This window comes from Maylandia zebra, linkage group LG8 (assembly GCF_041146795.1).
Source record: "Maylandia zebra isolate NMK-2024a linkage group LG8, Mzebra_GT3a, whole genome shotgun sequence".
NCBI classification, from domain to species: Eukaryota; Metazoa; Chordata; class Actinopteri; order Cichliformes; family Cichlidae; genus Maylandia; species Maylandia zebra.
Window position 1 is genome coordinate 15,389,312 of NC_135174.1, and position 14,664 is coordinate 15,403,975.

At 44.4% G+C, this 14,664-nt stretch overlaps 2 protein-coding genes across 2 annotated transcripts; one reads left to right on the forward strand and one right to left on the reverse strand.

Moving 5' to 3' along the window:
• Window positions 1-2,700: 2,700 nt before the first annotated feature.
• LOC143419847 (sulfotransferase 1C1-like) lies at window positions 2,701-5,072 on the forward strand. Its single transcript, XM_076887478.1, has 2 exons — window positions 2,701-3,642; window positions 4,702-5,072. The coding sequence occupies exons 1-2, from the start codon at window positions 3,489-3,491 to the stop codon at window positions 4,812-4,814; spliced, it is 267 nt and encodes an 88-aa protein (XP_076743593.1). The 5' UTR covers window positions 2,701-3,488; the 3' UTR covers window positions 4,815-5,072.
• Window positions 5,073-5,415: 343 nt separating this feature from the next.
• On the reverse strand, window positions 5,416-10,326 carry LOC112435262 (sarcoplasmic/endoplasmic reticulum calcium ATPase 1-like). The gene is made up of 11 exons (XM_024803562.2): window positions 10,319-10,326; window positions 9,944-10,044; window positions 9,561-9,784; window positions 9,224-9,444; window positions 8,939-9,135; window positions 8,764-8,849; window positions 8,560-8,693; window positions 8,334-8,451; window positions 8,106-8,223; window positions 7,781-7,826; window positions 5,416-5,735 (listed from the first exon to the last, which is right to left on the reverse strand). The coding sequence occupies exons 1-10, from the start codon at window positions 10,324-10,326 to the stop codon at window positions 7,822-7,824; spliced, it is 1,212 nt and encodes a 403-aa protein (XP_024659330.2). The 3' UTR covers window positions 5,416-5,735; window positions 7,781-7,821.
• Between the last annotated feature and the right edge of the window lie 4,338 nt (window positions 10,327-14,664).

A 14,664-nucleotide genomic window follows, 5' to 3' on the forward strand; every position in this document is an offset into this window, starting at 1 on the left:
CACAAGGGTGCATCTTACCTTCCCTCTGTTGGGAAAGGACGGCCCCCACCCCTGAGTCGGATGCGTCGACCTCTACCACGAACTGAAAAGTGGTATCAGGTTGGACCAGGATGGGCGCTGAAGCAAACCGTTTCTTGAGCTCCTGAAAGGCTGATTGGACAGCGTCACTCCACTGAAAAGCAAGCTTGGGAGAGGTTAACTGAGTTAATGGTAAGGCAATCCTGCTAAAGTCCCGTATGAATCTCCTGTAGAAGTTAGCGAAGCCAAGGAAGCGTTGCAACTGGCGACGGTTGTTTGGTTCTGGCCAGTTCACAACAGCCTTGACTTTCACAGGGTCGGGTCGAAGATCTCCCCGCTCGATTATGTACCCTAGGAAGGCAACCGAGGGCACATGAAACTCACATTTCTCGCTTTTGACGAACAGCCGGTTCTCCAGAAGGCGTTGCAGCACCAGCCGGACCTGGGTCTCGTGTTCCGCCTGGGAGGAAGAGAAGATCAGAATGTCGTCTAGATAGACAAACACAAATCGGTTAATAAAGTCCCTTAGAACATCATTGACCAGAGCCTGGAATACTGCAGGTGCGTTAGTGAGGCCGAACGGCATGACCAGATACTCAAAATGTCCAAGGTGGGTATTAAACGCCGTCTTCCATTCATCGCCATCCCGAATCCGGACCAGGTGGTAAGCGTTTCTCAAGTCCAGCTTGCTGAAAATGACGGCGCCCTGGAGAAGTTCGAAAGCGGAGGTGAGCAGAGGCAGTGGATATTTATTCTTGACCGTAATGTTATTGAGTCCCCGAAAGTCAATACAAGGTCTGAGGGTCTTATCCTTCTTTTCCACAAAGAAGAAACCTGCTGCGACGGGTGAGGAAGAGGCCCGGATAATGCCGGCAGCGAGAGATTCAGTTATATATTTCTCCATAGCCTCCCGTTCCGGCAGCGAGAGGCTATAGAGGCGGCTGGTTGGTAAGGGAGCTCCCGGCAGCAGGTCTATGGCGCAGTCATAGGGCCGATGGGGTGGCAGCGACTGGGCTCGGTCCTTCCGAAACACCTCAGCGAGATTGTGGTAAACAGACGGCACATCTGCTAAGTCGGAAGACCGCGGTGGCTCTGGGCCGGTGACAGATTTGTTAGGAGGTACGGCAGCCTTAAGGCAAGTCATATGACACTCCTCTCCCCAGCCCGTAATGCCTCCTTTCTGCCAATTAATCGTGGGGTTGTGTTGCTGGAGCCAGGGATGACCGAGAACTAACGGCGTCTGAGTGGAGTGAAAAACAAAAAAACTAATCTCCTCCGAATGATTGCCAGACAGTGTGAGGGTGAGCGGTTCAGTGATGTGTGTGATGTCGGGGAGGCGCTGCCCTGATAAAGCCGTGACGCGTAAGACGTGGGGTAGTGACTCCACAGTCACACAGAGTCGTTTAGCTAGTTCAGAGTCAATGAAATTTTGTTCTGCTCCAGAATCAATAAGCACAGAAAGTGAATGACACTCGGAATGGACCAGAAGCTTAGCCGGCAGGGCTAAACGTGGAGGAGATTTATCCTGATTCAAACCGCCCACCAGTACTCCTACCATCACTGGCGGGCGCGGCCTTTTGCTCGCGACGGACAGGAGGCAATCATGTGTCCCTTATTACCACAATACAGACACTCACCGGCCGTGATGCGTCGCTGACGTTCTGCAGCAGTTAGGTGAGAGCTGCCGATTTGCATGGGCTGTACCTCTCCGTCGGCGCCCCCTGATGTCCGGGAGGACCGGTAATCGGCCGAAGCCTCCGCCCATCGCGGCCCTGCGGCCTCCTGGGAACTGGAGTTCCGTGCTTGCCTACGAGCTCGTAGCCGCTCATCCACCTTAATACATAACGACATCAATTCGTCAAAAGCAGTGGGTAGGTCCCGCATAATCAATTCATCTTTCAGATCTTCCCGGATGTTATTTAACAATGTGCTCCTGAGCGCATCCGGTCCCCAGCCGGTTTCTTCTGCCAAAATCCAAAAGTCGATTGAATAATCTGCCATACTCCGCTTACCTTGCTTAAAGTTAAGGAGGCGGAGCGCCGCAGCCTCGACTCCAGAGCCCTGATTAAACACAGTCTTAAAGTTAATCACAAACCTCTCAAAAGAGATCTCCGGGTTGGAGTTTAACACGACCTGGGCCCATTTCAAAGCCCGGTCACGAAGCATCTGTACCAAGAACGCAATCTTTGCCCCGTCATTGTTATGAAAACGCCGCTGTTCGCGGAAAATCAATGAACACTGGGCCAGAAAGCCAGAGCACTTCTCTGTCTCCCCTGAAAAGGGCTCAGGCGAAGGCAGAGGACCGTCAGAGGATGGGGTGGCTGCCGATGAGGGACCGGCCGTAGCCGCCGCGAGTGTCTCCTGCTGGGCAGGGCGAGGCGGCTGGGAGGTCCCTGGCTGTACTCCCCCTGGCGTAGTCAAACCGGAAACAGCTTGAGTTAGTGCAGCGATCTCACCTCGCAGCTGATGTAACATTTGTTCGTGGCGAGTCAGCGCCGCTTCTTGGGCAGCCAGTGCCTGACCGATGGTATTCTGATCTGCTGAGTCCATGTTGTGGCTGGATCGTTCTGTCAGGTTTCGTAGATCGGACTCACGCGCAGACCACTAGTGTCTTCAAAAGGTGCATTTATTTACAGTGTTTCCTACAGTGGAATTCATATATACACATAATAGTGTCAAAGGAAAAAGGGGCCGGGGTTCCAGGGTCCAGGAGTGAAAGAGGCAGGAGTCCAGGAAGGGAAAGTTTCCATTCAGTCCTAGCACATCTCCTCTCCTTTATCTCTCTTGCTCCCGTTCAGTCGCCAGGCACAGGGGAAGAACAAGTCTAGAGGCAATCTATGCACAGGCAGAAAAAAAACCATTAGTCTCCTGGTTCAGACATGCTCATAAACTGACTTTACAAAATACAGGACGACTGACGCTGATGACTCAACGATCCAGCGACGAGTAGAGCAGACTCGCCCTCTTAAGAAGGGTTCCAATCTTTCATGATCAGCGACAGATGTGCTGATCACCTCCAGGTGCGTAGGCCAGGGGCAGGAGCCCATACTGAGCTCCGCCCCGGCAGGAGAAAGAGAGAATGGAAGAGGGCGAGAGAGAAAGGGAGAGCAGAGGTGAGAGAGAAAGGTAAACAAAAACAAAACACCTGACGGCTGTCAGCTGACGAGGAGCGGAGACCATGACAAGTTGTCCACAGTGAGGAGGAAGAACTCCCATTTAACAGCTTCTCCCAATTTGATTTCCGTTATGTAATCTCTCCTCACCGGTTTGCAGTGTTTTGTTTATCACTTCTTATGATTTTACTTTTTCCGTTACCTTCAGGTATTTGCTGTTTTCAGTCGTAATGTGGTGACACCCCCTCTTGTTTTATCTGTTTGAACATCTGTAATGAATTTTAAAAATTAATAGTCTCCGCACATACTCTGTCACATTTATTTTCCCAGAATCCTCGGCGTGAAGTGGAGCGCATCATGAAGTACCTGGACTTGTCGGTCTCCGATGAGGTCGTCAGCCAAATCGTGGAGCTCACCTCCTTTAAAAACATGAAGGAGAACCCGATGGCCAACTACTCCTGCGTTCCATCTCTGGTGTTTGACAAGTCCATCTCTCCTTTCATGAGAAAAGGTGCACTATTAAATTAAAGATATGCAGGAAAGTCAATCTCAGTCGCCAGTGAGTGCCTTACGTAGGGCAGTTAAAATGTCATGAACACCTATATTTGTCTCAGACACACAAATATCTTCATGTAATAATGTCACAAGGTTAAATCAACTTGTGAACAGTCTGAGCTCCTCAAAGGCAGCAATTACTGCTCTGCTACCTGTCCTTCAGTGCAGGGGCACCCCCTAGAGGTCCCTGGATTTTGAGCTCTCGCTTCTATTTTATTTATACATTACAACAACTTAACACTCAAATGAATAAGTCTGTTGGCAGATATTAACTAGAGTCGATTTAAAGTTTTGGAGGATTTTTAGTTCAAACAAGGCATCGTTAGCCTGGGCTTCTGCAACAATTATATGGTCAGTTTTTCCCCCTCACTTTTAACAAACCAGTCATTAAGTATTTAATCAGCACAATATAATTACATCTATAAACAAAGATACAGTTTTGGGAGTTTTACCTCTGTACACATCACAGTGGATCTTAACTCAAACAGTCAAGATGTAACTGAAATGCAGACGTCCAGGTTTTTAAAAAAGTATGGGGCTAAACATTACAGCTAGTCATACAGATAACCTCACATTTTCACAGGCTTAAAATGAGTTTAACAAACGTACATGATTTTAAATAAAAGGATTGTTTGATAAGTTCTGAAATTTCATGGCCTCAAGAAACTGCTTGTCAATCAATCATCTAATGACTACATATAAAAATGGCTGAAAAACATCCGGAGCAGTTCAAGCTGGAATTCTGCACTTTGCAGTTTTTGATTTAAAATCCACAGTGATACAAAATGTGAACAGTGTTTACACGCATGTTGTATGTTACATGTTATAATTTAATAAATGTATTAGCGGTAAATGAGACACTGTGTGGGCATTACATATGACTGTTTTGGAAAACATTTTTTAAGCACCAGTCAGTTATTCATTTGTGCAAAAAAACAAAAAAAACAAAAACATTGATAGAGGCTTTAGCATAAATTTTCCAACTTAACAAAATTGTCTTCCTTTTCATATGCAGGTGAAGTGGGTGACTGGAAAAACCATTTCACAGCTGAGCAATCAAAGCTGTTTGATGAAGACTATGAAAAGCAGATGAAGGACGTCGACATACCGTTCAGGACCCTCATCTAATGGATCCGGGGGTTTCTGGAATTCGCTGTGCAAACCAAAGACTGATGACTGTCGCTGAGCCACGCTTAAACAGCAGAAGCGAAAAACAAAAAAAATCCGTCATGGGCTAAAAAAACCAAAATAGTTGCTATAAAATTAAAATGGTTTGACTCACATTTAATATGTATGGATGTTGAACACTGTAATCACTCATCCTCGTGGCATTTCCAGAGGAGGTCATCTAAATGTACTCCCAATAAAAACATGCTCCACAATAAATTCACAAGTTTTTAATCATCACTTTATTGCAGCTTATCAAGTAAACAATATATAAGACCAAAAGTGTTGTGACTGAGTAGACATGTCCATTTTATGTCACGAGACCTCCAACTGAGTCCGCTGACCGCATGGTCATAGAGAGCGCTGGCGGCTGAAAGCAAGTGGATTTTCTGCCCATATGAAGTCATTTTAAACAACCCTACACCACACTGTACAGAGCCCAGCTAAAGCAGGGAGGCTGCACAAGACACGAGCAACGAAGACTAGAATCAAAGTAATGAGCTGGAAAGTCAGTCATATGAAAATGGACAGAGGACGCAAAAACACAACAGCTGAGAATATCCAAGGTTAACAAAAAAAATAATCACCTTTAATACATACTTTACTTCTTAGAATAAAATCATAAATATTACTGCTTTATCTGGTTAATCAGGATACTTCCCCTCATTTTAATTCAATCTCCTTCCTTATACAGAGACTATTTTTATTGCAGATTTTAAACAAATTTTATTGTTTGTTTTTTTTCCATAAGGTTTTCTTTTTTCAGTCTTTTTCTTCTTTATGGCTCCCCTCTCTGGCTGTGATCTTTCTCTCTCCTCCGCTTCTTTCTCTTCAGCCCTGAAGATCCTCTTCTTCTACATCTCTATTTAACTTCTGTACCTGCTGCAGAGACCAGAGACACGTGATTTGGTAAACAAAGGAAAACTACGTGATTTCTCGTGTGATAAGAAGAATGACACTTTGATAGCGTCTCTCAAACTTAAAGTGACAGGGCTTCACAAAATTCAGTTTGTGTACAGCTCAATATGGCATGTAGAGGATCAAAGGACTTCACAAGCATAAAAACATATTAAAACTACAAAATACAAGCAATGCATCAGAAATACATACATATAAACAGACACCTGCGCACGCGCACACACACACACAGACACACAAATACACAGTGCTTAAAAATTTATAAGACCACCAAGGTAAGGGTGGTCAGCTGCCCTAAATTAACAGTTTTGTTAGTTTACTAAAATATTTTTTAATATTTCTGGTCTGGTTAATCAGCCTTTATACACAAGCCCTTTAATCAAAATGATATTTTTGATGCTAAAAAAGAAATATTGTCATTCGTGTATTTATAAATTTACTGTTTTACAAAATAATAAAGCACATTATTACTTCAAATGCCAGTTACTTACTGAGGACTTTACTTACTTTTTTGCCAGTACAGTTATTTTTTTACATTGCTGAACAGAAAATTAGCTTCAGTGTTTAATAATAATGGATTGGATTTATATAACGCTTTTCAAGGCACCCAAAGCGCTTTACAATGCCACTATTCATTCACTCTCACATTCACACACTGGTGGAGGCAGCTACGGTTGTAGCCACAGCTGCCCTGGGACAGGCTGACAGAAGCGAGGCTGCCATATCGCGCCATCGGCCCCTCTGGCCAACACCGGTAGGGTAAAGTGTCTTGCCCAAGGACACAACAACCAGGACAGAGAGCCCAGGGATCGAACTGGCGATCTTCCGGTTACAGAAGCGCTTCCCAATCCCCTGAACCACAGTTACCCTCACTTAGCTTTTGACTTCTCAGTCAGGTCTGGTGTGTTGGCTCAAATTAGAACATGAACTTGGTTAAACCCCCCAAAGAAATGTAAAAACTTTACAGATTTGTAAAATAGTTGTGTTTTCTTAAATTTCTTAAGCACTTTATCCGTAAGCAATACATAAAATTAAATTCTGCACAAAATCCTGTTGAATATAAACAGAAATATGAAAACAAACAAACTTTGACACGACAGAAGTAGGAGGCCAACATGATACTGACAAAGACAAAATGCACATGCTCTTTATTTACCAGACCACTAAATGTGGCTGAGCTCACTCGTAGGCTGTATAGCGATCTATTATTTAGTGGAAACATTAGCTAAATGTCTCATTAAAAAGGTGTATTTTAAGAACTGCTTGAAATTATTGTTAGACTTCATATTTGAAGGTAGGTTCCAGAGTTTGAGGGTTTAAACATAAAAAAAGCTACATCCCCGATTTGTCTTCATAAGGAGAACAAAGAACAGTTTCACAGTATGACTTTCTTTCAGAAATATAAGCTAGTTTAAGAAGTTTAAGACAATTTAAGCCTTTATTTACAAGGGAGAGCATTTTAAATGTGGGGCTTACTTTATGAAAAAGTCACTGTTATTATTTATAAGCTTCATATAAACATGTAATAAATTATTTTGGAGTTTATTGCAGCTCTAGAGGAAAAAACTACACATAATGCTAACAGTAAAAGAGATTAAGAGTAAAATCTGTTGACAAAGGGAACAATTAATACTCACACAGACCTTTTATCTGCTTACAGCTATATCATAAAGTGCTAAGAAAAAACATTTGTTTAATGTTTATATAATGATTATAAAAGGTAACCTTGGTGAGATACAAAGTGATCTACTCACCTGCTCACGGTGATCTCACGAAGAAAAAAACAAAAACCAATAAACAGAAACCTCAGATCAACACACTCGAGGGTCTCCCCATACAGAAGTCATGATACCCAATGTTTTTCAATTTGATTTTCAATGAATGAGTAGTGAGGAGACCCCGGAGGTCACAGTGATAACAGCTTGAACACATTGAAATAGCAACAAATACACAAACAGACAAACAGTCTCTACACAGCGCTACACACTGCAGTGTGAGCCTTGGAATACCTTGGTTTAGTTACAGGTTAATGGTGATGGGTTGGCTGAATTTAAGCTGGAAATGGACAAAAACAAACGGGTTACGTGAGTTAATGATGAATGGAGAGAAGTGAAAACAGGCAGATTAAAAACACAGAATCAAACCTGATTGAATTAAAATGAAATTAGATAAAGGCTAGGTTAATTTTAATAAGTTAAAATATTAATAAATAGTCTGAAAAGATGATGGTAGTAATGCATGAATGATTAAGTAAAACTATTATCTGTTATCTTAGGAACTGGGACAGATCTCTGTTTATTTTTGTTCTTGTGGATTTATAAAAGTGCTGCTTACCTTCAACGTAGTTGCGGGCGAAGAACTTCAGCACCTCATCAATGGCAATGACGGGGAAGGAAAGTTTCAGGACCACCAGCCACTGCTCCACTGACAGATGGGTCAACTTGAAGATCATCTTGAGAGGAAAAGAATGGAAGTCAGATGAAGCTGAACCCCACGGAGGAAATCCACATAAACTAGAGCTTCTAAAACAAAAAAGATTTTCAAACTGAACTTCTGACTCACAGGGAGAGGATCAACATAGATGATCATGAAGTGCAGGGACATGGACAGGGTCATGGCAGAGAGCAGCCAGAAGTTGCTCCATGGGGGCATGCGCACCAGAGACTGATTCTCAGACAAGCTTGAAGAGGAAGAAGAAGAAGAGATGTGAGAGCAGAATATATCTGTTGCATGAAGAAACCTCTTTTTTTACAAGCTACATCCTCCTCTATCACATTCAAAGAAGTACCTGTTAAGAGCATTGCACATCTCAATGGTGACCAGTACAGACAGGGCCATGGTCATGGGAAGAGCAGCCTCAAAGATTTCACATTCCAGGCCTTCAAAGTCCTCGTTCTCATCGTGGCACTGCATGAAGTGTGACTGCACGGATAGGAAGATCAGTAAATGTCTACATCTGTGTTTAGTGGAAAGCAACAGGAAAAACACTCACCAGCTGATAGTAGGTGACCCCGGGGCCAGTGGGGTCGTAGATGAACCACCAGGCAGCGCCAGCAACAGTGGCAGCACCGACATATCCTGTTAGTGTAGGTGGATCGTGTCAGTGTAGACAACTGTTGTACCTACTTTCAATCAAAATCCATACAAACTCACCCAGTTCCACTTACCACCAATGGCCATGTATCTGAAGAACAGCCAGATCAGAGGCTCCTTGGGGGAGCGTGGGGGTTTGCCCATGATGTCCAGATCAGGTGGGTTGAAGCCCAGAGCAGTGGCGGGCAGACCATCAGTCACCAAGTTGACCCAGAGCAGCTGGACGGGGATCAGAGCTTCGGGCAGACCCAGAGCAGCGGTAAGGAAGATACTGAGGGAGGGTAATGGGCTGAAGTTAAGCCAGAGACAAAAAGAAAGATGTGTAGCTGTACAGAGTGTGTGTCAAACAGGTCACTCACCAGACGACCTCACCGACGTTGGAGGAGATGAGGTAGCGGATGAACTGCTTCATGTTGTTGTAGATAGCTCTGCCCTCCTCAACAGCAGCCACAATGGAAGAGAAGTTGTCGTCAGCCAGGACCATCTCAGAGGCAGACTTGGCAACGGCAGTGCCAGAGCCCATGGCGATGCCGATCTCGGCCTTCTTCAGGGCAGGGGCATCGTTCACACCATCACCAGTCTGCGGTTGGAGGAGATGAAGTATGCATTAGACAAACCAACCACCAGACAACACTTTAACACAACCTCTGTGTCGGTAACAGGTTTAGTTTGCATCCTGCACTGCTGGGCTCTTACCATGGCAGTGATGTCATCAAAACCCTGGAGGAACTCAACGATCTTGGACTTGTGGGACGGCTCCACACGGGCAAAGCAGCAAGCCCTGCGCACAGCCTCGGACTGCTCGTGGAGAGGCAGATCATCAAACTCACGTCCGGTGTAGGCCCTGCCGGAGACATCCTCGTCCTCGCCGAAGATGCCAATGCGACGGCAGATAGCGATAGCAGTTCCCTTGTTGTCACCTGACACATGGAGAAGGAGAAAATGAGTGGAAACCTTGTAAAAAGGACAGTTTCCGGAGAATAAAAACAACTTTGTATGATTGTGTATTAGCAGAACAGAAAGATCCGATTTTCTGATTATAAGAATGGTATAATAAAAAAGCTCTCCATGACACTAACCAGTGATCATAATGACACGGATTCCAGCAGCTCTGCACAGCTCAATTGAGCCAGTGACCTCCTTACGAGGGGGGATCCAGCTCTTATCAGTATGTTTCTGCCTAAAGACAAATTTATGTGCACACTAGAGGCGGACAAAGACCGTTGTACTGTGTCCAACGGAGGATTCAGATCCACCTCAGGCATAACTGGTTGTGGTAAAGCAGAAAAGCTAGTTGTATTCAAGTCAGGAACGGTACTATTAATGAAGATATGACAGTGTGCCATCAATTTACGGTTAAAAAACATTTCTTTGCTGAATTTATGAAAAATGCCAATGATGACAGTTTGACAGGGATAGAACAAAATATTTCCTTATTCCTCCAGAGCCCGGACCTCGACATTATTGAAGCAGTGTGGGATCACCTTGACAGAGAACAGAAGTCAGCCAACATCCAAAGAAGAGCTTTTAATGTTCTTTGTGAGGGACCAAGCAGCCAAAGCAAAGAGGACACAGGCAAAAAAGTATCTTCAAAAAGGGTTTTCTTTATTTTAACCCTCAAAAAGTCCAAAATTAACAAAATTCAAAAACATACTTAGCAGGCCCATAAAAGAGGTCAACTAAATATAACTCTACAAAAAGGAATTTACAGAAGCTTAAACAAAACAAAGTGAGACACAACTTAACTCACAAACTGACCTAATTACAAAGACACATGAGGGTAGCTTTTATAATGATTTGGCCAAACCATTTACACACAATAGGGGGGGGGGGGAAACAAAAACACACACTAAGGCTGTGTCCCAATTCAGGGTCTGCACGCTTGAAGTACGCATTTTAAGTGTGATTACGTCATTACGTCATTATATATAGATATATAGATATATATCTATATATCTATATATCTATATATATATATATATATATATATATATATATATAAAAACACCCAGCACGCCCCTGCGGGCGGTTTATCCTTCAAGCTCGGGTCCTCTACCAGAGGCCTGGGAGCTTGAGGGTCCTGCGCAGTATCTTAGCTGTTCCCAGGACTGCGCTCTTCTGGACAGAGATCTCCGATGTTATTCCCGGGATCTGCTGGAGCCACTCGCCTAGCTTGGGAGTCACCGCACCTAGTGCTCCGATTACCACGGGGACCACCGTTACCTTCACCCTCCACATCCTCTCGAGCTCTTCTCTGAGCCCTTGGTATTTCTCCAGCTTCTCGTGTTCCTTCTTCCTGATATTGCTGTCATTCGGAACCGCTACATCGATCACTACGGCCGTCTTCTTCTGTTTGTCTACCACCACTATGTCCGGTTGGTTAGCCACCACCATTTTGTCCGTCTGTATCTGGAAGTCCCACAGGATCTTAGCTCGGTCATTCTCCACCACCCTTGGGGGCATCTCCCATTTTGACCTCGGGACTTCTAGGTTATACTCAGCACAGATGTTCCTGTACACTATGCCGGCCACTTGGTTATGGCGTTCCATGTATGCCTTGCCTGCTAGCATCTTGCACCCTGCTGTTATGTGCTGGATTGTCTCTGGGGCATCTTTACACAGCCTGCACCTGGGGTCTTGCCTGGTGTGATAGACCCCAGCCTCTATGGATCTTGTACTCAGAGCTTGTTCTTGTGCTGCCATGATTAGTGCCTCTGTGCTGTCTTTCAGTCCAGCTTTGTCCAGCCACTGGTAGGATTTCTGGATATCAGCCACCTCCTCTATCTGCCGGTGGTACATACCGTGCAGGGGCCTGTCCTTCCATGATGCTTCCTCGTCTCCCTCCTCTTTCTTGGGTTTCTGCTGCCTGAGGTATTCACTGAGCACTCGGTCAGTTGGGGCCATCTTCCCAATGTATTCTTGGATGTTCCTTGTCTCATCCTGGACTGTGGTGCTGACACTCACCAGTCCCCGGCCCCCTTCCTTCCGCTTAGCGTACAGCCTCAGGGTGCTGGACTTGGGGTGAAACCCTCCATGCATGGTCAGGAGCTTTCTTGTCTTTATGTCAGTGGCTTCTATCTCCTCCTTTGGCCAGCCTATTACCCCAGCAGGGTACCTGATCACGGGCAGGGCGTATGTGTTGATGGCCCGGATCTTGTTCTTACCATTCAGCTGACTCCTCAGGACTTGCCTGACCCTCTGCAGGTACTTGGTGGTTGCAGCCTTTCTAGCGGCCTCTTCATGGTTCCCATTTGCCTGCGGGATCCCCAGGTACTTGTAACTGTCCTCTATGTCTGCAATGTTGCCTTCTGGTAGTTCAATCCCCTCAGTTCTGACTACCTTCCCTCTCTTTGTTACCATCCGACTACACTTCTCCAGTCCGAACGACATTCCAATGTCATTGCTGTATAGCCTGGTAGTGTGGATCAGTGAATCGATGTCTCGTTCACTCTTGGCATACAGCTTGATGTCATCCATGTACAGGAGGTGGCTGACAACTGCTCCGTTCCATAGTCGGTATCCGTAGCCAGTCTTGTTAATGATCTCACTGAGGGGGTTCAGGCCTATGCAGAACAGCAGTGGGGACAGAGCATCTCCTTGGTAGATCCCGCACTTGATGGTAACTTGTGCTATGGGCTTGGAGTTGGCCTCTAGTGTTGTACGCCACATCCCCATTGAGTTCCTGATGAAGGCTCTTAGGGTCCCATTGATCTTGTACAATTCTAGGCATTCCAGTATCCAGCTGTGGGGCATTGAGTCATAGGCCTTCTTGTAATCAATCCAGGCAGTGCACAGGTTGGTCAGTCTGGTCTTGCAGTCTCGGCTGATTGTTCTGTCTACCAGTAGCTGGTGTTTTGCACCTCTGGTATTCTTGCCAATTCCTTTCTGTGTCCCGCTCATGTATTGACCCATGTGCCTGTTCATCTTAGCCGATATGATGCCTGACAGGAGCTTCCATGTAGTACTGAGGCAGGTTATTGGTCGGTAGTTGGAGGGGACCGGTCCCTTCTTGGGGTCCTTGGGGATCAGGACCGTCCGGCCTTCAGTTAGCCATTCCGGGTGTCTCTCGTTAACTAGCAGCTGGTTCATTTGTGCTGCCAGACGCTCGTGGAGTGCAGTCAGCTTCTTCAGCCAGTAGGTGTGAACCATGTCGGGCCCTGGTGCTGTCCAACTCTTCATACTGGAGACCCTTTCTTGGATATCTGCCACTGTGATGGTTACTGGACCCTGTTCAGGGAGGTCGCTGTGGTCTGCCCTCAGATCCACTAGCCACTGAGCATTGCCGTTATATATATATATATATATATATATATATATATATATATATATATATATATATATATATATATATATATATATATATATGTATCATAATAATCTGACAATACTATAATATTGGCCATATTATATTTACATTACCACAGTGAGATGATTTTAGTCTCATGAACAACATTAGCTAATTGTTATTTACTAACTAATCTTGAAATAACTGTTCAGCACAGAAATGAAGCCCAACAATCATGTTTTACAGTCCTGTGGTCTCAGCCTCAGATACTCAACTAATCAAAGTGATGTCATGACAATAATGAATGACCAACAAAACATTTTTTCTCCTTCATTTCTGTCACACAAAGCTGTATGTAACGTTTCTCGTGGTTAGTATCATTGTAGCTAGGCAACCTGAACAGCGCGACGAAGGCTAGACCGTCCCATTTCACAAGCCTCTCACTTCCGCACTCGTACTTATAGTACGCACCGTACGTAGTACGCGTAGTGCGCGTACTTCAAGCGTGCAGACCCTGAATTGGGACACAGCCTAATATTAGCTAAGCACAGAATAACCTAACTAAACCTAAAACACCCCTGCTTCTGGTAAGCCCATGGTTGGTCCTGCCGAGCAGGCATTTTGTTCCCAGAGTCCTCAGCCACACCTTTTGCCCAGACAGGAAACAGCCGCCGCCCAAACCCAGGTAACTCAAAGAAAGAGAAACATAATTAATATAACAAAACATTTTAGAAAAACCACACAATGCTACTATGTGTGCGCCTCATAATATCAGTGTTAGGTTTAACCAAATGATTAATAAATTTTATTAATGAAGAAAACTGCAAAGCAAACTAATAAAGTGAAAGAATGGACTGATTTACCCCTGTGTGGCTGATGCCATCACATTCTTCAAGAAGCCTGGAGAACTATTCCTGAAGACGACTTTAAGAAATGACAAGAAAGCTGCCTGAGGGAGTTCAGGTTTTGTTGAGAAATAAAGGTGATCACACCCAATATTAGCTTTCAGGCTTTGTTTTTGTGTTATATACTTTATTTTAATGAATGTTTGCAAACTTTTTAATAACTAACTGCGGCACCTATTTTCAATTTTCTTAAAAATACAAGTGAAAATGAAGAATAACTCAAGACTTTTGCAAAGTACTGTAACTTTGTGCAATAGTACTGATGCACGGTATACAGGAACTGTAACTTATCTGATGTTTCCTCCATGTATAGACAGACACTAGAACTTGTAATATAAATATGATGGAAAGGAATTGTTAGGAAGCCGTGCACTTCAGGGTGCTTTAAAGTTATAAATTTCTCAACTTTCCCAGACAGTTTTTATAAAAACATTCTTGAACTCCACTGAGACAGCTCAACCTGTTTATAGTGAAAATATTGTTTCTATCGCTGGCAGGATATTAACTCTGAAAATCCTGGAATGTAAAGTCTAAACACTTTCATCTGGCTGAATAGATAACCTATGAAGTCCATATAAATCTCCAGCAGCGTGTCTACACAAGAACATTT

What these genes read in the sequence shown, in the direction of transcription:
- LOC143419847 (XM_076887478.1), top strand. Translation starts at nt 3,489, where the DNA reads ATGAAGTACCTGGACTTGTCGGTCTCCGATGAGGTCGTCAGCCAAATC. An exon ending in CTCTCCTTTCATGAGAAAAG is followed by an intron (nt 3,643 to 4,701) that starts GTGCACTATTAA and finishes TTTCATATGCAG; the next exon opens with GTGAAGTGGGTGACTGGAAA.
- LOC112435262 (XM_024803562.2), bottom strand. An exon ending in TTGATGACATCACTGCCATG is followed by an intron (nt 9,445 to 9,560) that starts GTAAGAGCCCAG and finishes CTCCAACCGCAG; the next exon opens with ACTGGTGATGGTGTGAACGA. An exon ending in CAGATACATGGCCATTGGTG is followed by an intron (nt 8,850 to 8,938) that starts GTAAGTGGAACT and finishes CTACACTAACAG; the next exon opens with GATATGTCGGTGCTGCCACT.